Genomic DNA, 21,107 nt, shown 5'->3' with positions numbered 1-21,107 from the left:
TTCAAAAACTTCCATCCAACCAGATTCCACTTGGGGACAGTGCTTTGCACAGGCTTAAGTGGGATGAAGTTTCCCTCACATACAGAATTCATTCATGTTGATTTTATCTCATATATATTAATTTAAATCCTTACTCATTTCAATCTACATGGAAAACTGGTATATCTTTCTGTAATGCCTTGCCTGAAAATTCAGGGTTTTTAATTTCTCTTTCTAGGTGATAAGAGAAGAAATAGATGGATTGCAAGAAGAGCTTGATATGGTTGTAAACCTTGGTTCTGAGCTGATAGCTGCCTGTGGAGAACCTGATAAACCTATTGTCAACAAGAGTATAGATGAGGTATCATGCTTGGCATATTTTATATTCTTACATTAGGCTATTTTTAGAATGTTTGCTAAAAACACCCATGTTTATAATATAGTTGATAAAATTGATAAAATAGTTGATAACTGGAAGTATCAAAACTATGGCTAAAATCATTCCAACTTTTATATTATAGTTGAATTCAGCCTGGGATTCTCTAAACAAAGCCTGGAAAGACCGGGTAGACAGACTGGATGATGCAATGCAGACTGCTGTGCAATACCAAGATGGACTTCAGGTAAAGTCATTTAAGCACATCTGCTAAGCCTCAGCTGTGGGGAATCCTATTTGTTTATCTAGAAATCATCATGCTGGAGTAGCCCTTGTGTGTGTGTGTGTTTGTGTGTGTGGGTGTTGTGTTGTGTGTGTATATGTGAAAAGGTGTTGCTGTGCTTGTCTCTGTTACTTTATTCCATCTGTTTCTGCCTTTGAAGGGCTATTTTTTGACTACTCAAATACCAAATTCAGCTGGTGTTATGACAAACACATCTATACATACATAATTGAACTTATTTACAGGACAGATATTTTCAAAAATTAAAAAAAATGCCTTCTTACAGTGTGGTATTTGAAAATATAGTTTAATATCAGATAATAGAATAGGAAACTAATGATTTTTTTTGTTTTAACTTGGGCAAAATAAAATGTAATGAGTAAATATCTAATAAATAATGTAAAATTGACTTACAGATGATGAAATTTTATGTCAAAAGGAGTGATTTTTTTGTGCATTGAAATATATTTTCTTCTGTTACTTCAAACTAAACTTGTTAGAATCTTGTAGTTTTTTTTTTAAACAACAACAACAATATAGTTTTCTCTTTCCTATAGGGACAGAGTTGTTGAACTGGACTTTTAGTGTCCTCATTTTTAGACAACTCTCAGTGAGGAAACTCTAATACAGGCCACTTACTACTTGTTTCGCAACATAATCTTAAGAGAGTATAGCCTGGGGCATGGAGAAGTTAAGTGACTTGTCAAGGATCACATAAACAGTATGTTGTCAAAGACAGGACTTGGATCTAAGCCTTTCTCACTCTAAGACCTACAGATCTATATACAATTATATATTTTGGCTATTTCTTGCACATTTAATGATTCCTCATCCATTTTTGGTAACTTCTTCCTTCCAATTCACTTCCTTATTTTGAAAGTTTTCCATGTAATTTCTAAACTACTCTCTTTAGGCTCATCCCCACACCTTACTATCCCTTACTTCATGCAGTTTCTTGACAATTCATCAATAATTCAGTTCCCCATCCATCTTGCCATATGGCTATAAAATCCTTTTTGGATGTGTTGATATCATCAGGTAGCTATTGTTTTAAAAGCACAGATGAGAACAATCACTTCTCTATCTGCTTTGAACTTTTCAAGTTTGTTTTTGCAAGAATTATTTTGAGATAAAGCAACTGCAGGAAGAAAAAAAAAATATGAGAAATAAAATTCCATGAATGTCCTGATTAGTTAACTCTGGCTTAGTGCTAGTTATTTAATTGTCAGAGACTATATATTTCTTTTTTGTATATAACTGGATACAACAGGAACTGGGAAAGAGTACGTATAATAACACAGTGTAATAAAACAACATGATAAAATAAATTCCTTAAATGATTTTTTGTGTATAGTTTTGTTCTAGGCCTTGGAGGAGATATCAGGCCTAATACGATCAAAGGATAATGTCATTAGAGGGCAGTTTGGCTGGAGCATAAAGTACATGGAGTATAATGAAGTAGGGTGGTTCCAGGCTATTAAAAGGCCTAGAGTGCCAAACAGAGAGTCAGTGAAGATTTTTGGATTTAGAAGTGAAATGAGCAAATCTATGTCTGAGGAAAGTTTTTACTATCAGCATTATGAAAGATAGATTGTAGCTAGAAGAGTGGAGAGGCAAAAAAAAATATTAGGAAGAGATTTCAAGAATTCTGGTAAGTATGAGAATGGTGGGTAGCTAGATGGCACTGGGCTTGGAATCAAGAAGACTCATCTTCATGAGCTCAGATCTACCTCAGACATTAGCTGTGTGACCCTGGGCAAGTCACTTAACTCTGTTTCCTCATATGCAAAGTGAGCTGGAGAACCACTCTAGTATCTTTGCCAAGAAATCCCCAAATGGGGTCACAAAGAATTGGACACAATTGAAATGACTGAACAACAAATGAAAATGGTAGTAATCAGAACCATGTGCTTTGGTGGTTGCAGTATGAATAAAGAGGTGGAGGGTGATTAAAAAAGATGTTACAGAAATGGAGTTTAACAAGACCCAATAAATGATAATTGAATTGTGAGGGAGAGGATAGAAGAAAAGATGAACATGAAAGACAGTAAATCATCATCATCATCATTTATAATAATAACAGGAATAGTGAGCTAAGGAATATATAACAGGCTTGGTTTTAAGCATATTGAGTTTAACATGCCAAAGGTATGTCAAGGTAGACATATCCCATAAGCAGTTGGCCACGAAGATCTTGATCTCAGATGAAAAAGATGTAAATTTGGAACCCATCTGTATAGAAATATCATTTAAGGCACTAATTTAAAGGAGTTGGGAAGAAGTTTTGAGAGGCAGAAAAGGGGCAGTTTGAGAGGTGGAAAGGAAACCAAAAGATTGTGGTGTGGGGTCAGCAACGTAACAAACTGCAGAAATGTCAAGGAGGATGGCAACTTAAAAAAGGAATTAGATTTGATGCTTAGAGAATCATTGGTGATCTTTGAGAAAGCAATTTCATTCGTGTGGCAGGGTCATAAGTCAAATTTCAAAGGATTGAGATAGGAAGAAATGACATTGGATATTAACAAATTTTTCCAAGACATTTAGTAATAAAGGAAAGGAGAAAGATGGCATCATAGCTGGATAGGTTAGAGGCCAAGAAGAGGTATTCTTTTCTTTTTTTTTCAGATTGAACATCTGGGTGACCTTGGGTGAAGTGGTTTTTCCACTTTTTTGTGCATCTTTTTAGGCATATGGGTAGAAGCCAATAGAGAATAAGTGACTAATGTATGTTGTTGCCAACTTTGTTAAAAGTGCAGTGTTCTTTTATTCCTAATTCACCACTCATAATAGCACATGAGTTCATCATTTTATTCAATGTTTATATGAGTGAGAAAGAAAAAGAAAAAAAACCAAAAGATTTTGAGTGCTATTTGTTGCAGTTCAAACGTTTTTAAGGCTCATTGTTCATATGTGCTAGATTTTGACATTAACCCAGATAAATGTAGGTTTTAACTGTGACAGAGCATGTTTTTTCTCAGTGTTATTTGAACTCATCAGTAAAACTCTTGCCTATGACTGAATCATTTGAAAAATGCCTTATTCAGCTATCTGTTGAGTTTAAAAATTGGACTTTAAACATATTTCAACAGATTGCTCTTGGAGCAGATGAGTGTGATATATAGCATTTACATCTTTCTTCTTTTTTCCTGTTGAACTTGTAAAAGCTTCTCTAAAAATTTACATTTTAAAAGAAGCTCTTCATCAGATTCTGGGGACCTGTTTAGTAACAAACTTCCAATTAAAACGATATGTGATATGGATGCAGAATTGCTGATTTCATCCATTTCAATTTATAGTCATAGTCATTTAAATATATTAGTATTCTTAATGATTTTGATTTAAAAATTTTTAAATAAAAACAAACTTTTATAGAGTTTTATAATTTATAAAGAATTTTCCTCATTTAGTATTAGTCTTGATAGACCTATAATTAAACTTCTTAATAATTAATGTTGTAGCAGTTTCATGTGTACCAATAATAATAAATGTGCAATGTATTTTTCAGGCAATATTTGACTGGGTAGATATTGCTGGTGGTAAATTGGCTTCAATGTCACCCATTGGAACTGATCTGGAAACTGTGAAGCAACAAATTGATGAACTCAAGGTATGACTTAGGTCTACATACTTTAGCAAAGGATGCTTTGCATTTGAAAACTATATGTACCAGGGGTATGCTGGTGCAAATTCAAGCTGGCTTATGAGAGCCAATTGTTAAAATATCATTGTGAGCATTATACCTTAGATATTGATAAATGCTACAAATGAATTTGATTTATTGTTTTGTTCATTGTTTAGATTTATGGAGGTGGAGAAAGGTGAAGGGGAAAGGCAGTGGAGAAAATGTTAATAATTCAGATTAAGTTTAAAAGTGTTTGTGCAAATGTGTGAATTCTCCTCCCCTCTCAAATTGTTAAAACATTTACTGGCATGCCCCTGCTTGTACCCTGGATTTCTGTAAAACAAATTCCAGTCAGTTGTTCTGTTAATAGTTGGTTTTGGGAAGGCAGGGTTCTAAAATAGTCCTTGTGATGTAATAATAATACCACCTCTCCCCACTCCAAACTGCCATGGTCATTCTTCCTAGCCTATTGCCTCAGTGACTCTAAATGTCCATTTGAGAGGGTGATTGGGCAATTTCAGCTAAAGTTTTTCAGGTGCTCTTTATTGCAGCTTAGTTTTAAAAGAAGGACAACTCTCTTGATCTTTTGTCCTCCCATATATGCAGCACACAATTTTCAATGAAGTTCAAAAGATTTCAGTGATAATCTTTAAAACATGCATATTTTAGCATGGAAATGTGCCACAAAAGGATTTCAATATGAATGTAAAATTTGGATTTTCTGGTTCCATTTCAAGTGAAATTGTTTAAATTCAGATATTATCAATGCTTCACGTAGTGATATGCTGAATGCATGATTTTTCAGGAACAGTTAAATGGATGCAAAGAAATCACTTTTGCGGATGATTTTAATTTTATAGTTAGAGCTAGTCATCCATTGATTTATTGCAGTTGCTCTTTTCCCTAAATTTTTCCGACTAACAGGACAATAGAATAAATTATTGAGGAATTATTTCCTTTACACAGCCAACATTTTGTTAGCCTGGTGGCTGCAAAAACTTAAAATTGGGAACATGTCACTACCAAGAGCACTGTGATGTTTTCCTGAACAGAGAGCTCAGTGAAATGAAATTATAATATACCATTCCTGATACAGAAAAGTATATGAATAAATTTAATTGAAGATACCATATCTCCAAAAGGCACATGAAAATATCAATAAAAACCAGTTTCATTTCTCTAATGCTAGAAGTTAATCTGGGCAAAATTCCACTTTCCCAGAGGAAATCTTGCATTAGCTTCACATGCTCAGGATATCTCAATTTCTTGTCTGCAGCATCTCTAATGTCACATCATAGTCTTAAAAAAATTTTTATGTGTATAATTTTATGTGTATGTGTAATATGTGTAATTGGACCTAGTAGAAAATTATATAGAGTCTAGAAATATACTCACTCAATAAAGAACAACATTGAGATGTTGAAATAGGGAATAAAAATAGCAATCCTGCCATTATAAAAAAAAAAACAGGATAAAGGCAAAAAAGCTACCAGATCCTTTCAATTTGTAAGATTTTTCATGAGTCTCAGAATGTTTCTCCTTACTGCCTGTTACAAAAGAGATTAAAAAGAGCACAGATGCACAAAGAATATTTGACCTGGAGGAGCAGTTCATTTTGTTATTCTTTGCTTTTTAAAACCTAACTTGGCACACAGGGTACAATCAAGTTGTTATTTTTATATGTTTGTTTCTATATTGTTTTTGTAATAGCAATTTAAATCAGAGGCCTATCAACAGCAAATAGAAATGGAAAGACTAAACCATCAAGCAGACCTTTTACTGAAGAAAGTAACCGAAGAAAGTGATAAGCACACTGTCCAAGATCCCTTGATGGAACTCAAATTGATTTGGGGCAGTTTAGATGAGCGTATCATCCATAGACAGGTAAATAAAAGGCACTGTGTGTGTGTTTCCCAAGCTGGGAATGTTTTCTCTGGTTATAACAGGTTTTTATTATGTTTCGACTAAGGGACATTGGACATGCTTTGTCTAGAGGGAGCTTTCCCCACCTCTGCTTCCACCCCTGCTCCCAGCATACTCAATTCCATTGGGACATATTAAAGGAGAATCTGGATGCTAGTTAAACAGTATGGATTGTTATTTGCTTCATTAATGGGAATATCCACATTGATAATGTCACAAATCTCAGTATAGAAGGCTACTAGATTTTAATTTTCTAACTGCCTAAATATTTTTAAGGCATTTAAATATTGAAATTATTCATGCTTGATGTTGACATGATTATGACTCTCTACTATTCTTGTTTCATCTAAACTCTTAAGTACCTAAGTAATAACTATTTTCAGCTAAGAGGAATGGTATTCAGAAATTTAAATTTAATATATAAAATATTTATTTGTGTTCAGGATGCCTCCACAGATTTACCTATATCTAGTACATTGTCTTCTATTATAGAAACAAGTATCAGAGGCAACTAGGTGGTGAAATGGCTTGAGTGCTATGCCTAGAGTTAAGAAGGCTGAGTTCAAATCGAGCCTCAAACACCTACTAGCTATTAGACCCAGGTTAAGCCATTTAACCTCTGTTTGCCACAATTTCTTCAACTGTAAAATGAGCATAGCAAGTTACCTTCCAGGGTTGTTAGGATCAAATGAGATAATATTTGCTAATCGGTTGGCACAGTGTTACACAAATACTCATTAGGTATAATTGTTTTGTAATGTAAATCAGTCATAAAGATTTCATCTTTGCATTTTTTTCTTTTTCCCTAAAGCATAAACTTGAGGGTGCTCTTTTAGCTCTGGGACAGTTCCAGCATGCTCTGGATGAGTTAATGACATGGCTGACACATACTGAGGATTTGCTAAATGAACAGAAACCAGTTGGTGGAGATCCCAAAGCCATTGAAATTGAACTTGCCAAACATCATGTAAGTTAATGCTTTAAATGACCAGTGCATTTGTAGTAATGATTATTTAGAAGTATCATATAATTATGTTGATTTCAACACAAGTTAATGTTAAAATAAAGAAAGGAACACTGCCATATGAAAATACACACATGGATATTTATTACATTTATATGAGTTGTCTATTTATTTTTCTTTAAACACGGAGGATGAGTGGAAGGTTTATATTGATGCCAAAAAAGTCAAGAAAATGAAGTAGCTCTTGATTGCTTTTTCCTCCCTGTGGATCAGTGTCAGTAGGAAAAAAGGTTCCTTAGCCTTAGATGATTTCTGATATCTATTAGTCTCTTAGATTTTCATACTTGGATGAAGTGCTGATTCTTTTGTAAGTGTCTTGAATTCTATCCTTTGGGAAAATGAACTTGGCTGTTCAATAGAGCAACTTTTCTCTCTGTTGATTAGGGATTAGGGTTATGAATATTTATTTAGCTTCCAGCACTTTTAGACTATTTGATACATACATCAGAAAATGCCTGTATGGACAGATGCTGTCCTAGTTCCAAATGATCCTGGAAGGCTAATGCTCTTCACTTAAAACTTTCCTCTCTATTCCTTCTCTGAATGTGTATTGTTTGACATAAACAGAGAAGGATCTTTTTATTAGTCATTACCAACACTAGTTCTGTGAATGTGGGGTACTATTATCATGATCTCTTTTGAAAGTAGAGGGAAGTTTAATATTTTAGCTTTTGCCAAAAGTCACAGTAGCCTTTCCTGGCACACAAACATTACTAACTTTGTGTTTACTTCTTGAAACCTTCTTAGTTAGAAACTGCTTTCTCATCTACTTGGTATTATATTTTCCACTTGCCTCTTGATAAATATATCATTTGTTCTATTAGGGAATAGTAACCAGTCCTTAGTTTTTAATTGCTTTTACAAAGGAGAAAGGATATCAGCTAGTGGTTTTTTTTTTAATATAAAGGTTACCTAGTAAAGGAAATACTAAGTTTCTAAATGCCTAACTTATTAATGTCTCTCAAATAAAAGTAGAGGGGCAGCTAGGTGGCACAGTGGATAGAGTACCAGGCCTGGAGTAAGGAAATGTCATCTTCTTGAGCTCAAAACTGGCCTCAGACACCAACTAGCTGTGTGACCTTGAGCAAGTTACTTAACCCTGTTTGCCTCAGTTTTCTCATTTGTAAAAATTCCTGGAGAAGGAAATGGCAAACCACTGTAGTATCTTTGCCAAGAAAACCCCCAATGTGGTCACAAAGAGTCAGACATGACTGAAATGACTGAACAACAACAATAACAAAAGTGACTGTTCCAAACATTAGACCTCATATCTCCTTTCCATCATTTAAAGAGATGTCCAAGAATACAATATTCAGGTGATGACTGATGAATTTTTAGAAAGGAAATCAGCGATCACTAAAAGTTAGCATAGTTTAATCATGAGCCATTCTAACTTCATTTGTCATGCCATACTAACTTCATTTGGATCTTTTTTTTTTCTTGACAAAATAACCACACAGTCAGGGGCATACTATAGAAAAGGCATAATGAGATTCCAGGGAACTTTATGACAAAGTCATCCATGCTTTTGGAACAGATAGAAAAATGTTTCCTAAATAATACAGTTAGGTGGATTAAGAACTTTTTGGATGATCAGACACAAAAAAGTCATAAAAGTGTTATTAACTTTGGAGGGTGTTCTTTAGGGAGGTACTCCATAGAGTTGCCCCCAGCTGTTTGCTACTCAGTATTTTATTAGTGACTTGGATGACTTGGTTGAAACAGCATGTGGCAGATTTTTAGATGATAGGAAGTTGGGAGTAACTGCTGATGCTCTTTCTATCTCTGATGAAGGTGTAGCCCTTCTTGCATAGCCCTCTCTATGAACCTTTGATCCTATCCACTCCCATCTTCTACAGTAGATTGCCTTCTATTATATTTGTATGCATCCTCTCTCTTTCTCTTTCTCTCTCTCTCCCTCTACTCTCCTCTTTTTCTTATGTCTATATTTCCATATCTACTTACTTCCTCCTTGCTGTTTATTAATACATACATATCCCATCTACTTCCATCTTCCTCATAGATTGCCTTCAATTTGCCTCTCTTTGTCTCCCTTCCCCTTTTCCCTCTATCCCCTCTTCTTTTTCTCTTATGTCTGTTATTTCCCTATCAACTTCCTTCCTTCCTGCTGCCTACAGACATATCTTTCCTCACTTGGTTTGACCATCCCTGCTGTTGTCTGATATCTCTCCTCGTTTTCATCACTAAATTTTGTGAGAAAAACATCTACACTAGGTGCTTCACTTCCTCTCTTCTGAAGTCTAGCTTTCATGTTATTCAACTGAAATTTTCCTCTCTAAAGTTAGCAATGCTTTCTAATGGCCTTTTCCTCAATGCTCCTGCTTGACTTCTCTGCAGCATTCTTCAGTGTTGATCCACCTGTTCCTGGATACCCTTTCTTCTCTGTTTTTTTTGTGACTGTTTCCTCTTGGTTCTCATTCTGTCTGACCACTCCACTAGTCCCCTTTGTTGATGCATTATCCAAGTTACTGCCACTCACCTTGGGTGCTTCTCCAAGGCTTTGTTTTGACACTTCTTCTCTTCTCTGTGTCATCTTGCTTGGTGAGCTCATTAACTGACTTCCATGCATTCAACTCTCATCTCTACAGGTGATTCCCAGATGTATATGTACAGTTCTGTGCTCTTGTCCTTTCTTTTTGACATCTCAAAGTAGATGTTCCACAGGGACCTCAAACTAAGTATGTCCAAAACATGTAATACATTATTTTAACACAGAGTTCTCTACTCTTACCAGATTGACTATTAAGATCACTGTTATCCTCTCCGTCACTCAGGCTGTCTCCAAAAAGCCAATCTGTCATCATTATTGTCATTTTTATTTTTATAACATTTCTTGTACATGCTTTCTTTGTTTCTTTCATATGGCCACCATCATGGTACAGTCTCCTCATCACATCTTCCTGGACTATTATGATAACCTTCAAATTGGTCTCCCCATTTCAAGTGTCTCTTTACTGAAATCCATCTCCCACTTAACTGCCAAAGTGATTTTCCTAAAAAGCAGATCAGAATGTGTCACCCTCCTACTCAATAAACCACTGTGTCTCCCTGTTACTTGCAGGATCAAATATAGTCATCTGTTTACTCATCACAAAAGGATCTCTTTCTGCTATTTTGGTCTTTCTACACTTTAATCTCCTTTCCACACCCATTATAATCCAGCTACCCTGGTCCACATGCTGTTCCTCAAGTGCAACACTCCCATTTTCTTGTCTATATGTCTTTGCAAGGGTTGTCTCCTGTATGTGAAATCTTCTCTGTAGTGACCTTTCCCTCTTAGCTTCCCTGGCTTACTTCAAGGCTCAGCTGAAGTCCTCGACAGCTAATAACTTTTTCTTTAAGATTAATTTCCATATACTCTATATCTTCTTTGTCTTCCCCCTTAGAATGTGAGCTCCTTGAGGAAAAGAATATATATTTTTTTGCCTTTCTCTGTTTCTTCAGGCATCTCACATGTTAGAAGTGTTTAATTAAGTTGATTGGCTTTTGGGTCAGATATTTTCATTATATTTGAATTTATTTTAAACTTAAATATAAAATAAGAAAAGAAACATTGTCACATATACAGCAAAATATATGAGAGAATTCAATATAAAGCAATTAATTTCCATTTCAAGAAAACCTATATAATATTACACATTGTTTTCAAAGTTGTCCATCTTTGCTTCTTTGTATGTTTTCTTTTTCCCTCTGCTGTGCACTTTTTACTTTATTTTTTCTCCCCCCAGAAGGCTGCAATTAAGCACTATATGTGTATATATATGTGTGTGTACACATATATAGAGATATCCATAAAATACACACATATACATATACATATATACTCCAAAACATATACATAAAACCGTATTATGCTTATTTCTACTTGTCATCTGTTTTTCCGTATAAATCTTCCATCATAAGTCCAGATCTTCCCACATTTTTCTAAATCTACCAGCTCAGCATTTCCTATATGCCACAACAATATTTTTACCTAATTATTTTCTATCTGGGAAATTGTCTATGAGAGTTTTCCCCTCTTTTGTTGGCTACATAGGTTGTATTTACACGGGAAAATTTTCATTTAAAATAATCAAATTATTCATTTTATACTTCAACTCTGCTCTCATCTTAATAATACGGTTCAAGGCCTGATGCTACTGAATCTAGTTCCTTCACATATTTTCTCCCTGGTTTCCTTGAAGTTCCTGACCTTTTGCTCTTCCAAGTAAATCCTGTTGTTATTTTTTTTTCTGACTCAGTAAGATAATTTTTAGTAATTTAATTGAGTGACATGATATAGATAGATTAGTTAGGTAAATTTATAATTTTTAAATTACATTAGCTTTACCTATCGATACACAATAAATATTACTTATTTAGATTTAACTTTATATAAAAGGTGTATCATGCTTATATTTGTATAGTTTCTGTGTCTGTTTTGGCAGGTATACTCTCCTGTTTTTTGTACCGTGTAGTCATTTTATATGGTCTAGAACTATTGACCGAGCCAGAATTTTAAAGAGTTTGAATGATGGTTCTCATATAAGATAAATGTAATAGGGATAAAAGTAAAGTTCGGTATGGCTTTAAAAAATTACCTTCAAAAGTACAGAATAGTTGTGGTGTAGTTAGAAAGTTCCTATGAAAAAGATCTAAGCCTTTTAATACAAGCTTAATATGTGTCAGCAGTGTGCTATAGTTTCCAGAACAGGGGATATTATGGTTATTCTGCACTCTGGCCTGGGAGATGCCATATTTTAGAAGGGACATGGCAGCTAGATAGCACATCCCTGGGGACTAGAGTTCAAATCCAGCCTCAGACACTTACTAGCTATGTGACCCTGGACAAATCACATAAACCTAATTGTCTCCAAAAGAAAAAAAAAATACTAATACAAATTGCAACCCCTCCATGCCTCAGGTTAGACAGTCTTCATGAATCATCATGGTTGGCATACTTCATGACCTAATTGGGTCTCCATAATCTTAACCAAATCAATACTCAGAAAATGAATGGTCCATTACTGGGTCTGTACATGAAGGTTTTCTAGCTTGACAAGACCTGCCATAGCTTGTGTTTCATTGGCAGAGTATTGGAAGAACTTAGAGCTACCTGCACAATGCAAGGCATTGGAGGATGAGCTTATTGGTAGCTTTCAAAGAATGCTAATTCAAAATTATAGGATTGCTTTGTGAACATAGGAATTGCAGCATCATCCTGGAATTATAGTAACTGTGTGATCATATAGAAATATATGATACTAAAACAAAATTTTAATTTTGTGTTCTTGAGCTCTACTGGGTTGATTTGAATGTCAATATGGGTCCAATTAATAGCACCTACCTCAAAATGTTGTTGTGAGGAACAAGTTATATAATAATTGTAAAGCATTTGTCACAGTACCTGGCACATAGTAAGTTACATAAATGTTAGTTATTATTATTATTATCATAATTTTTAGCAAATAAACTGGTGAATCTAATGTAGAAGAAGTAATATTCAAGCCTGTTCTGCATACTTTCATTAGGTATGTGTGATACTTATCAAGTTGGAAAAAAATTTTCACCAGATAATTTTTGTGGATGATGTTATCAAACGTGTGTCTGTGTTTATACAGACACACACAGACACATACACATACACACACATATAGGTATATGCATGGCAACTCATTGTAGTCTTAAAGATGAACCCAGTCTAGTAATTTTTTTATTGCTATTAACTATGTAAACTTTGGTTTTTGTATATGCCACTTTTGGAATTAAATTTAAAAAATGGTAAGGAGTGTAACTGGCACCTTGGTATCATTTTAATATTTGAAGGTGCTCCAAAATGATGTGTTAGCTCATCAGTCTACAGTGGAAGCTGTTAAGAAAGCAGGAAATGACCTAATTGAATCAAGTGCAGGAGAAGAAGCAAGTAATCTCCAGACCAAGCTGGAGGTTTTAAATCAACGCTGGCAAAATGTATTGGAAAAAACACAACAAAGGAAAAAACAGCTGGATAGTGCTTTGCACCAGGTGAGTGGGAAAAGAAACTCAGAGACTTCAGCAGAGTATTCAAAACCAAAATAGCATGGGGTAGTTAAAATTGTTTTTAGACTCCTCTTTATCAGAAATCTCTTGCTTTGGCCTGCAGGACTGAGCATTGATTGGGAACATAGTTCTTGTCCCAGGACTCTGTTTTGCCTTTCCCAGATATGATTAATGAAGGAAAAATTTGTGAGGCTCTGACATTTCTAATAGCAGAGATAGATTTAGGGGGCTGAGATTGCTTAAGAATTGTCTTTTATTTTCATTAGAGAATTTTCACCTCCCAAACCTAAAGCTTGTTTGAATTTAGGCACAAGGGTTCCATGGAGAAGTTGAAGATTTACATCAGTGGCTGACTGACACTGAACGTCACTTGTTGGCATCAAAACCTGTTGGAGGATTACCAGAAACAGCCCGGGAACAGCTAAATACCCATATGGTAAGTGTATCATTTTGAAAAGCTCTCTAGTTAGCCTGGGATTAGGAGATTAATTTTTGTAAGCACTTCTAGTGATTGGAAACTGTTTACAATGCATAAATTTTATAAAATGTTAAAAAACTTATAGCAGAAACAGTTATTCAATTTGTGGAAATATGCAATTAACTAATTTTATGCCTGAAGGTTAACACAGATGTACTTGTGAAAGGATAGTGTTTCCATGTATGTAAAATGATGGTTCATCAATTAATGTGACTTTTAGCAAGTAGGAAATTGAATTTTATAGATCTTAGTCCAATTTTCACCCATAAAGGATTAAAAATTTATATAAACAATGCTACCATTATATGACTAATACCATATTATATCACTTAGGTGAGAAATAAAACAGTGCAGAGGAATGGCCATATTGCCCTTTTGGCACTCATTCACTGATATCAAGTAATTGTCATAGTTTCTTGGAAAACATATTCCTAATTCAATGATAAAAGAAAAAAAATCATCTGGGTTTTTTTTATAATGGCCTTTGGGTTTTATCCTTAGCTTCACATGAAAGACCATCAAGAGGGGTTTTTGCTTAATCATAAATATAGAGCATGGCACCTGTGCACTATATCCTTCCATGTTTCAGTATTATGAGGAAAATTATGACACATCCCTTGTCAATGGATTGCCTTAATTGTTGTTGTTTTTGTAAAATGTTGATTTCATCATCTTAGATTCAGTGACATTTTCGTCATACACCTTTATAAGAAGACAGGTTGGTGGTATGGGAAAAGCACTGGATCTGGTGCCAGATGATTGGGTTCAAAGCTTGGCTTGGCTACTTATTACTTATAGGCAAGTCATTTAACCTTTATGGACCTCATTTGATAACTGAGTCCCTTCTAGAAGTAAATCTGTGATTCTTGGTTTGAAGTTCACAGAGTCATTTTATCTTCCTTGTAGGTCCCAACTATTTATTTGTTGGAAAGATTTGCTTTTTCTAATTATTTTCAAGTGCAAGGAAACGTTTTACATTAGTGGAGTGTCTGTATCAAGAGTCTTCCCATGTTAGTGAAACCTCAGGTCAAGTTAAAAACAAACATACAAGCAAATCTGATTTATAAGTGACTACTTAGGCTTATTTTCTAATACCAAATAAAAACATAAATCTCACAAATGGAAATTAAGGACTTAGACTATCTTACCTATTAAATTGTGCTTGAGATTTTCTCTTCTTAAGGAGTTATGGAAGGGTACACATCTGGATATGAACTATGCTTATAGAGATTATGAATTCAGAACTCTGGATTGATGACTTGGGGGAAAATAGAACTCTTGAATTTACTTCTTTACAATACTGTTTTTTGATATCTTAATTTAGGAACTCTGTGCTGCCTTTGAAGTTAAAGAAGAAACATATAAGTGCCTCATGCAAAAGGGCCAGCAGATGCTTGCAAGATGCCCAGAATCTGCAGATACAAATGTTGACCAAGATATAAATAACTTGAAAGAAAAATGGGAATCTATAGAAGCTAAACTCAGTGAAAGAAAAGTATGTGTATTGGTTAAAACAAAAGATAATGCTTTTTATCAGTTGTCTTTCCTAGATATCATTTATTTGTAGATAAATCTTGGGAGCCTGAGAATTTTTAACATTTTATATTTATGAACATATTAGAAAAAAATTAACCTTATGAGTTCTAAAAAGGGTTAAATTAATGGAATAAAATTCTATCTCCACACATAAAAAATAATCAATAAAAATGGAACAATAACATTTGTAATTATATTTATGTGTTGTCAACTACTTTTAATTATAGAATTATGAGCCTTTTTGAATGAATAAATGAAAAAGCATTTATTAAGCACTTACAGTGTATAAGCATTGTACTAAATCCCAGAGATACAAATAGGAAAGTTTGACAGTCCTGTCTGTCAAGGAACTGATATTCTAATATGGAAGGCAACATATAAATAAGAGTTCACTTGCAGGGAAAATGGAAAGGATTAGTGGCCCCTAAGAGAGCAACATCTGGACTGATAGCAAGACCAAGGACTCTTTGGGGTGCATCAGAAATGCTGCTCAGATGGTAATGCCCTGTCATTGAGCAGGTGTACCAGCAGGGCAAATGGTAAGACCCAGTGAACTAGAAGTAGTAATGGTAAGGCCAATGCTAAACAACGTTTTTGTAGGATTTGTATTTAGTCATAATTGTAGAGGGATTTAAGAAAATATTGAATAATGCACATAAAAGTTAAGCACCAAAAAGTAGCAAGTAAAGAGATATAAGTAAGGAGATATAAAGTTCATGTTAAATTACAAATACTTTTTTTCTCTTTTGGTTATAGTTTGAAACTGCTGTAGTGAATGAGAACTGTTGATGGTGCTGCTTTAATATATGAAAAATATTAGAACAGTAAGATACTAGATATGAGCTGCCATTTAAATTACCAGATATGTTGAATTTTTAAAAAATTTATCCTATTTTGGGCACTTCATATTGACAATATGACTATAAATGTGCTATTTTAATAATCCACTTGCCAAATAGCAGGATATATCATTCTGAAACACAATGGCCTTCAATACAATTCTCAAATGTTTTCTAATATTTTCACTGTGATCTTATTTCATTTAAAAAAGAATGAATGCAAATCATTCACTAATAATGTAGGGAGGCAGAGGAAGACTGCCAAAGAGTGGGCAAACTGAGAAAAGAACCTCTGAAATACCATCAGTTACTAAATAATCCTTTTTTTTTTCCTTCAGGCTAAACTAGAGGATGCCCTTAATTTGGCTATGGAGTTCCACAATTCTCTTCAGGATTTCATCAACTGGCTTACCCAGGCTGAACAAACACTAAATATAGCTTCTCGGCCAAGTCTTATCTTAGACACTGTCTTGTTTCAAATTGATGAACACAAGGTATGTAGTAAATCAGACAGGATTTTCATTTTTCCTTTTCAAGATACTGGGAGGTTTCATTGTTAGAAACCTATATTTTAAGGGTTTTTTCCCTTGCATTATAGGTTTCAGTCTTCCTAAAGTGTATAGTGTGATTATTTTGTAGCTTTTGTAATTTTTTGTAATTACATATAATAATTTACATATAATGCTTTTCTCTGGAAAGGTCTTTGCCAATGAAGTAAATTCTCATCGTGATCAGATCATAGAGCTGGACAAAAATGGAACCCACCTGAAATATTTTAGCCAAAAACAAGATGTCGTTATTATTAAAAATCTCTTGATTAGTGTACAGAGTCGATGGGAAAAAGTTGTCCAACGATTAGTGGAAAGAGGACGAGCTCTTGATGATGCACGGAAGAGAGCGAAGCAGGTACTTCAGTAGCTTGTGTGAAGCTGTAAACTTAGCAATAACTCATACCTAACAGTTAAAAAATCATTGTGTTATTAAATATTTTATTGCAGGTTGAAATAGAGATAACAAATCATTGCTGTGAGCCCAGGAAGTTATTTCTTTAGTTAAAAGACAGCACCCTAAGTACTGACATCTTTACTTCCTGCCCTTATATTGGCTTTTAGTCATATGGAATTGTCTAAAAAAGAATGATTATAGTCTATATCCACAGGGACTATTATTATCATCTCTAAGGACAAAACAAAGTTTTATTTTTTTGGTTGTTAAGTTTTTTTTCCCTTAATCTCTGCTCACGACCTACTTAACATATATAGTTTTTTTTGTGTTGCTATCTTTTTTTTCAAGTCATAAAGATGAAATTCTGTAAAGAGGTGAATGTGTATTCTTCAAGACAAAGTCCTTGGAGGACTATTCAATATATTTAATGATTTACTTTCTTAAGACTTTTCCTCTTCTCTCTGAATTTTATTGGAAGTGTTATCTATATTTACTAGATCTATATTTCTCCTTTAGCATTATAATGCAGTACTATCTCACAACCACTTGATAAACTATTCTAATATTTTCAACTAAAGCTTTATGTTTAGTTAGATTTTTCTGATTAAAAGGCTGGGATAACATCATATATACCCTTTGGGGTTTTAAAAAAAAGTCAAGGGATTTTCATCTTATCTTTTCCCAATCTATACTTTTTTTCTTTTTATAAGAGAAAATAGCTAGTTTCTTTCTTCTGATACGAAGATAGCAACCTTGGCTGGCTGGGGCAAATAACTTATTCTTTCCAACGGCATTCCCTATTATGGAGATTGAATTGTACAGTTGCCCCTGTGGTGCTTCATGTGCCCTAGTCAGTCATTTCTTATATGTCTGTATGGATCCTTTGAGTACTCTCCTCCAGTCCTAGAGTCATGCGAGTAGACTATGTTGGCCTATGCGTGGCACTTTATAATACAAAAGAAGGGATGCCTTAAACCAGGACATCTCTACCCCAACAAATATAAAGGGTAAAATTTGGTGCAAAACACAACATTTTTTATGGTAGGCATTTTGTGAGTTATGTATGATTACTTGCATTCAAATGTCTCTCAGATAGAACTAGTTACATAACATTACAAATTCCTTTTAGCCAAGCTGTCCTAGGTTAAAGGTACTGTCTCTTGGTAAGCATAGGGAAGTCCCTGATTGAGATCTTTCCCAAGGCCAGGTTTCTCTACCCCCTCCCATAAATATACAGCATTTATTATCTTAGTTGATTATATATGTGAACAATAGCTGTCTATCTGTATGTGCATACACATGCAAACACACACTTCTTTAAATTCACTTTTCTATTCCCTTCAATTTTTGCCTAGATGACCCATTAGAAAAAAAAAGAAAAAAACAACAAACCAAAAAGCCTCCCCCTCTCTGTTCTAGTTGTGTCCTAAAGAAGTACTTAAGTCATGATGATATGGGTAATGCTGCTAATTGGAGAAGGGAATGGCCAACCATTCTATTATCTTTGCCAAGAAAACCTCATGGACAGTATGGCCCATAGCAAAGCAAAAAGTCAGACATGACTCAACTGAACAAGAACCTCCAATACTGCTAGCAAACTGTTATCATATAATAAGAGGAAAATGTCTTGAGATTTTTTTTTAATACTCTAAAGGGTATTAAACAAAGTCAAGTTTTGAGTAAAATTAGACCAAAAAAAAAAAGAATCGGCATTGTTAACCAATAAAGTCCTTGAAAAAGCAGGAATTCCTCTTCAGGATCTACAGAATGTGCCCCTCTTGTAGTTGAATCTGGTTTTACCTAAATGCCTGGGTCAACATGAATAAAAAGTGATTTCTCAGTTGACTAGAATGGCATAATGCAGAGAAAACTGATTTCAAAACTAGGAAAGAGGTTATGTCCTGGTTGTGACATACTCTGCCTGTGTGACCCTGTGTAACTGTGTGACTCACTTAATCTCTCAGTGGTTTGGGTAACCCTCTAAAACCATAAGTTGCCAGCCAGCAGTGGTAGAGGGAGTTCCCTTACCTAGAAGTTTCCAATGCCAATGAAATTACAGGTCTAGTTCTTAGTCTCTGTTAACATTACTAGTGTTAAAAAAGTTTTGATTTTTCTCTCCCTCTCTCCTCTCTTCCCTCCTTCCCTCCTTTCTCAGTTTTACTTTTCTACCTCCTCTTTGCATTGCAAACTTACAATATTTAGCAGCAGTAGGATTTTTTTTTTGCCCTGCCTGGGAACTTAACTACCATTTTTTAATTTGTTTTTTGCTTTTTTGGAGGGGGGAAGTTTGGGCAATTGGGGTTAAGTGACTTACCCCAGGTCACACGGCTAGTTTTTGTGTCAAGTGTTTGAGACCGGATTTGGACTCGGGTCCTCCTGACACCAGGGCCGGTACCTTATTCACTGAGCCACCTAGCTGCCCCCTCATTATTATCTTTAAACATTTTTATAGCTCCTTTCAGCTTCCTCAAATTTTTGTTCAATTTATGTGTTTGAGACATGAGACTCTTGGTCATTATTAAACCCTTTTTATCTTTCAGAGGATGTACTAGATTGAATTTAAATCATTCAAAAATGTAAACCCTCCTTTAGTATTCATTTATATATATCTATGTGGGAAGATTGTAGATTCTATATATGTAGTTCTTTCAGTCACTTTTTATCTTATAAGGATTTATATAATATAAGAATAATGTTGTTGTTTTTTGGTAGTTCCATGAAGCTTGGAGCAAACTTATGGAATGGCTAGAAGAATCAGAGAAATCTTTGGATTCAGAGCTTGAAATTGCCAATGATCCAGATAAAATAAAGACACAACTTACACAACATAAAGTGAGTCCAATCTTGAAAAAAAAAAGGAAGCTATCTCATTGCATTGTGATGTCATTTTTCCAATCTCAACTCATTATGTTTTATCTAAATCAATAGAGAAAAGAACTATTCAATGTAAACGAGTGTCAGATTAAATATGGTGGTGTCAGATTTCAAACTAGCTATCTGAACCAAATAACTTCTGAAGTCCTTTCTAATTCCATATGTCTAAAATAAGGAGCCGTTTTCTAGATTGTTCAAATGGCAATAATATTCCCTTCACATAGAAATATTTTTTAAGACATCATATTCATTAGGATCTCTGAAATTAGTTGTTATAGAAAGAAATTTCAGCATGCTAACACACAGAGGTTCTTCATGTTAGAAAATGGAGTTATCTACAACAAAAGAAAAAATGCTTAAAGAATTTGCAATGGTTAAACCATTATGTTTTTAATTGGCCACTCTCATTATTTAGAATTATGGTTTGTGAGTTAAGTGGAAGCAATTAAAATTTCCACTCTATTTAGAATTATGGTTTGTAAATTAAGTGGAGACAATTAAAATTACAATCAAGATTTGGAATAATTACCGAATAAAAAGTACTTGTATCTTTCCATACTATATATTTTTTTCTACCTGGAAAGGTTTTTTCCCCTAAAGCCAAAGAAAAAGTAAAAAAAATTGCCTTCCCCAAATGGTGTTTTTAATATTTGAACTCAAAAATATGATTGTTGCTTTGCATAAGTTATAGTCCATCTCTGCAATATTGACATGAATTTGATTGCACATAAGACTAAATTTCCTTTTTAGGCTGATTTTACCACAATCAGTGTATTGAGATGTCCTTTCTAAGTAGTTTAAAAAGTGCAGCAACATATTTATGAGTTTTGAAAACTGAGTTAAGATTATATCATATTTGTGAATTGCTCATTAGCATACTAGGCCTCATAGAAGTTACCAAGTACAGTGGTAGCTACAAGAAGTCCTGCAAAACATGTAGTCCTTTTGTGCTGTGTTCTTGACATGTTGAGTTTGAGGTGCCCATGGTATAGATTAGTGGAAATGTCTAACAGGTACCTGAAGATGTGGATTAAAGTTCAGTAGAGAGAGATGATGTCTGGGTATTTGGATCAGGATCCATCCTTATAGAAAACAGTAATAAAATCTATGGAAGACAATAATTATTCATCATCAAGAGATTATAGAAAAAAGGGCCAAAGACCAAGGAAAGTGTTGTAGAGCAGAGGTG

At 34.4% G+C, this 21,107-nt stretch overlaps 1 protein-coding gene across 26 annotated transcripts in view; it reads left to right on the top strand.

Moving 5' to 3' along the window:
• DST (dystonin) overlaps positions 1-21,107 on the top strand; it is a 454,426-nt gene that overhangs the window by 393,727 nt on the left and 39,592 nt on the right. For all 26 annotated transcript variants that reach the window (XM_069070669.1, XM_069070676.1, XM_069070677.1 and 23 more), the window contains 11 exons: positions 218-340; positions 501-602; positions 4,144-4,245; positions 5,971-6,144; positions 6,995-7,150; positions 13,034-13,231; positions 13,554-13,682; positions 15,049-15,219; positions 16,438-16,593; positions 16,799-17,005; positions 19,757-19,876. In XM_069070669.1, the coding sequence (XP_068926770.1) occupies positions 218-340; positions 501-602; positions 4,144-4,245; positions 5,971-6,144; positions 6,995-7,150; positions 13,034-13,231; positions 13,554-13,682; positions 15,049-15,219; positions 16,438-16,593; positions 16,799-17,005; positions 19,757-19,876 (1,638 nt within the window). The remainder of the gene's footprint in view (positions 1-217; positions 341-500; positions 603-4,143; positions 4,246-5,970; positions 6,145-6,994; positions 7,151-13,033; positions 13,232-13,553; positions 13,683-15,048; positions 15,220-16,437; positions 16,594-16,798; positions 17,006-19,756; positions 19,877-21,107) is intronic.

Source organism: Petaurus breviceps, unplaced genomic scaffold (genome assembly GCF_028583685.1).
Source record: "Petaurus breviceps papuanus isolate PSGF00001 unplaced genomic scaffold, PetGlider_PUasm1.0 90822, whole genome shotgun sequence".
NCBI lineage: Eukaryota > Metazoa > Chordata > Mammalia > Diprotodontia > Petauridae > Petaurus > Petaurus breviceps.
This window is presented reverse-complemented; position numbering and strand designations above follow the sequence as displayed.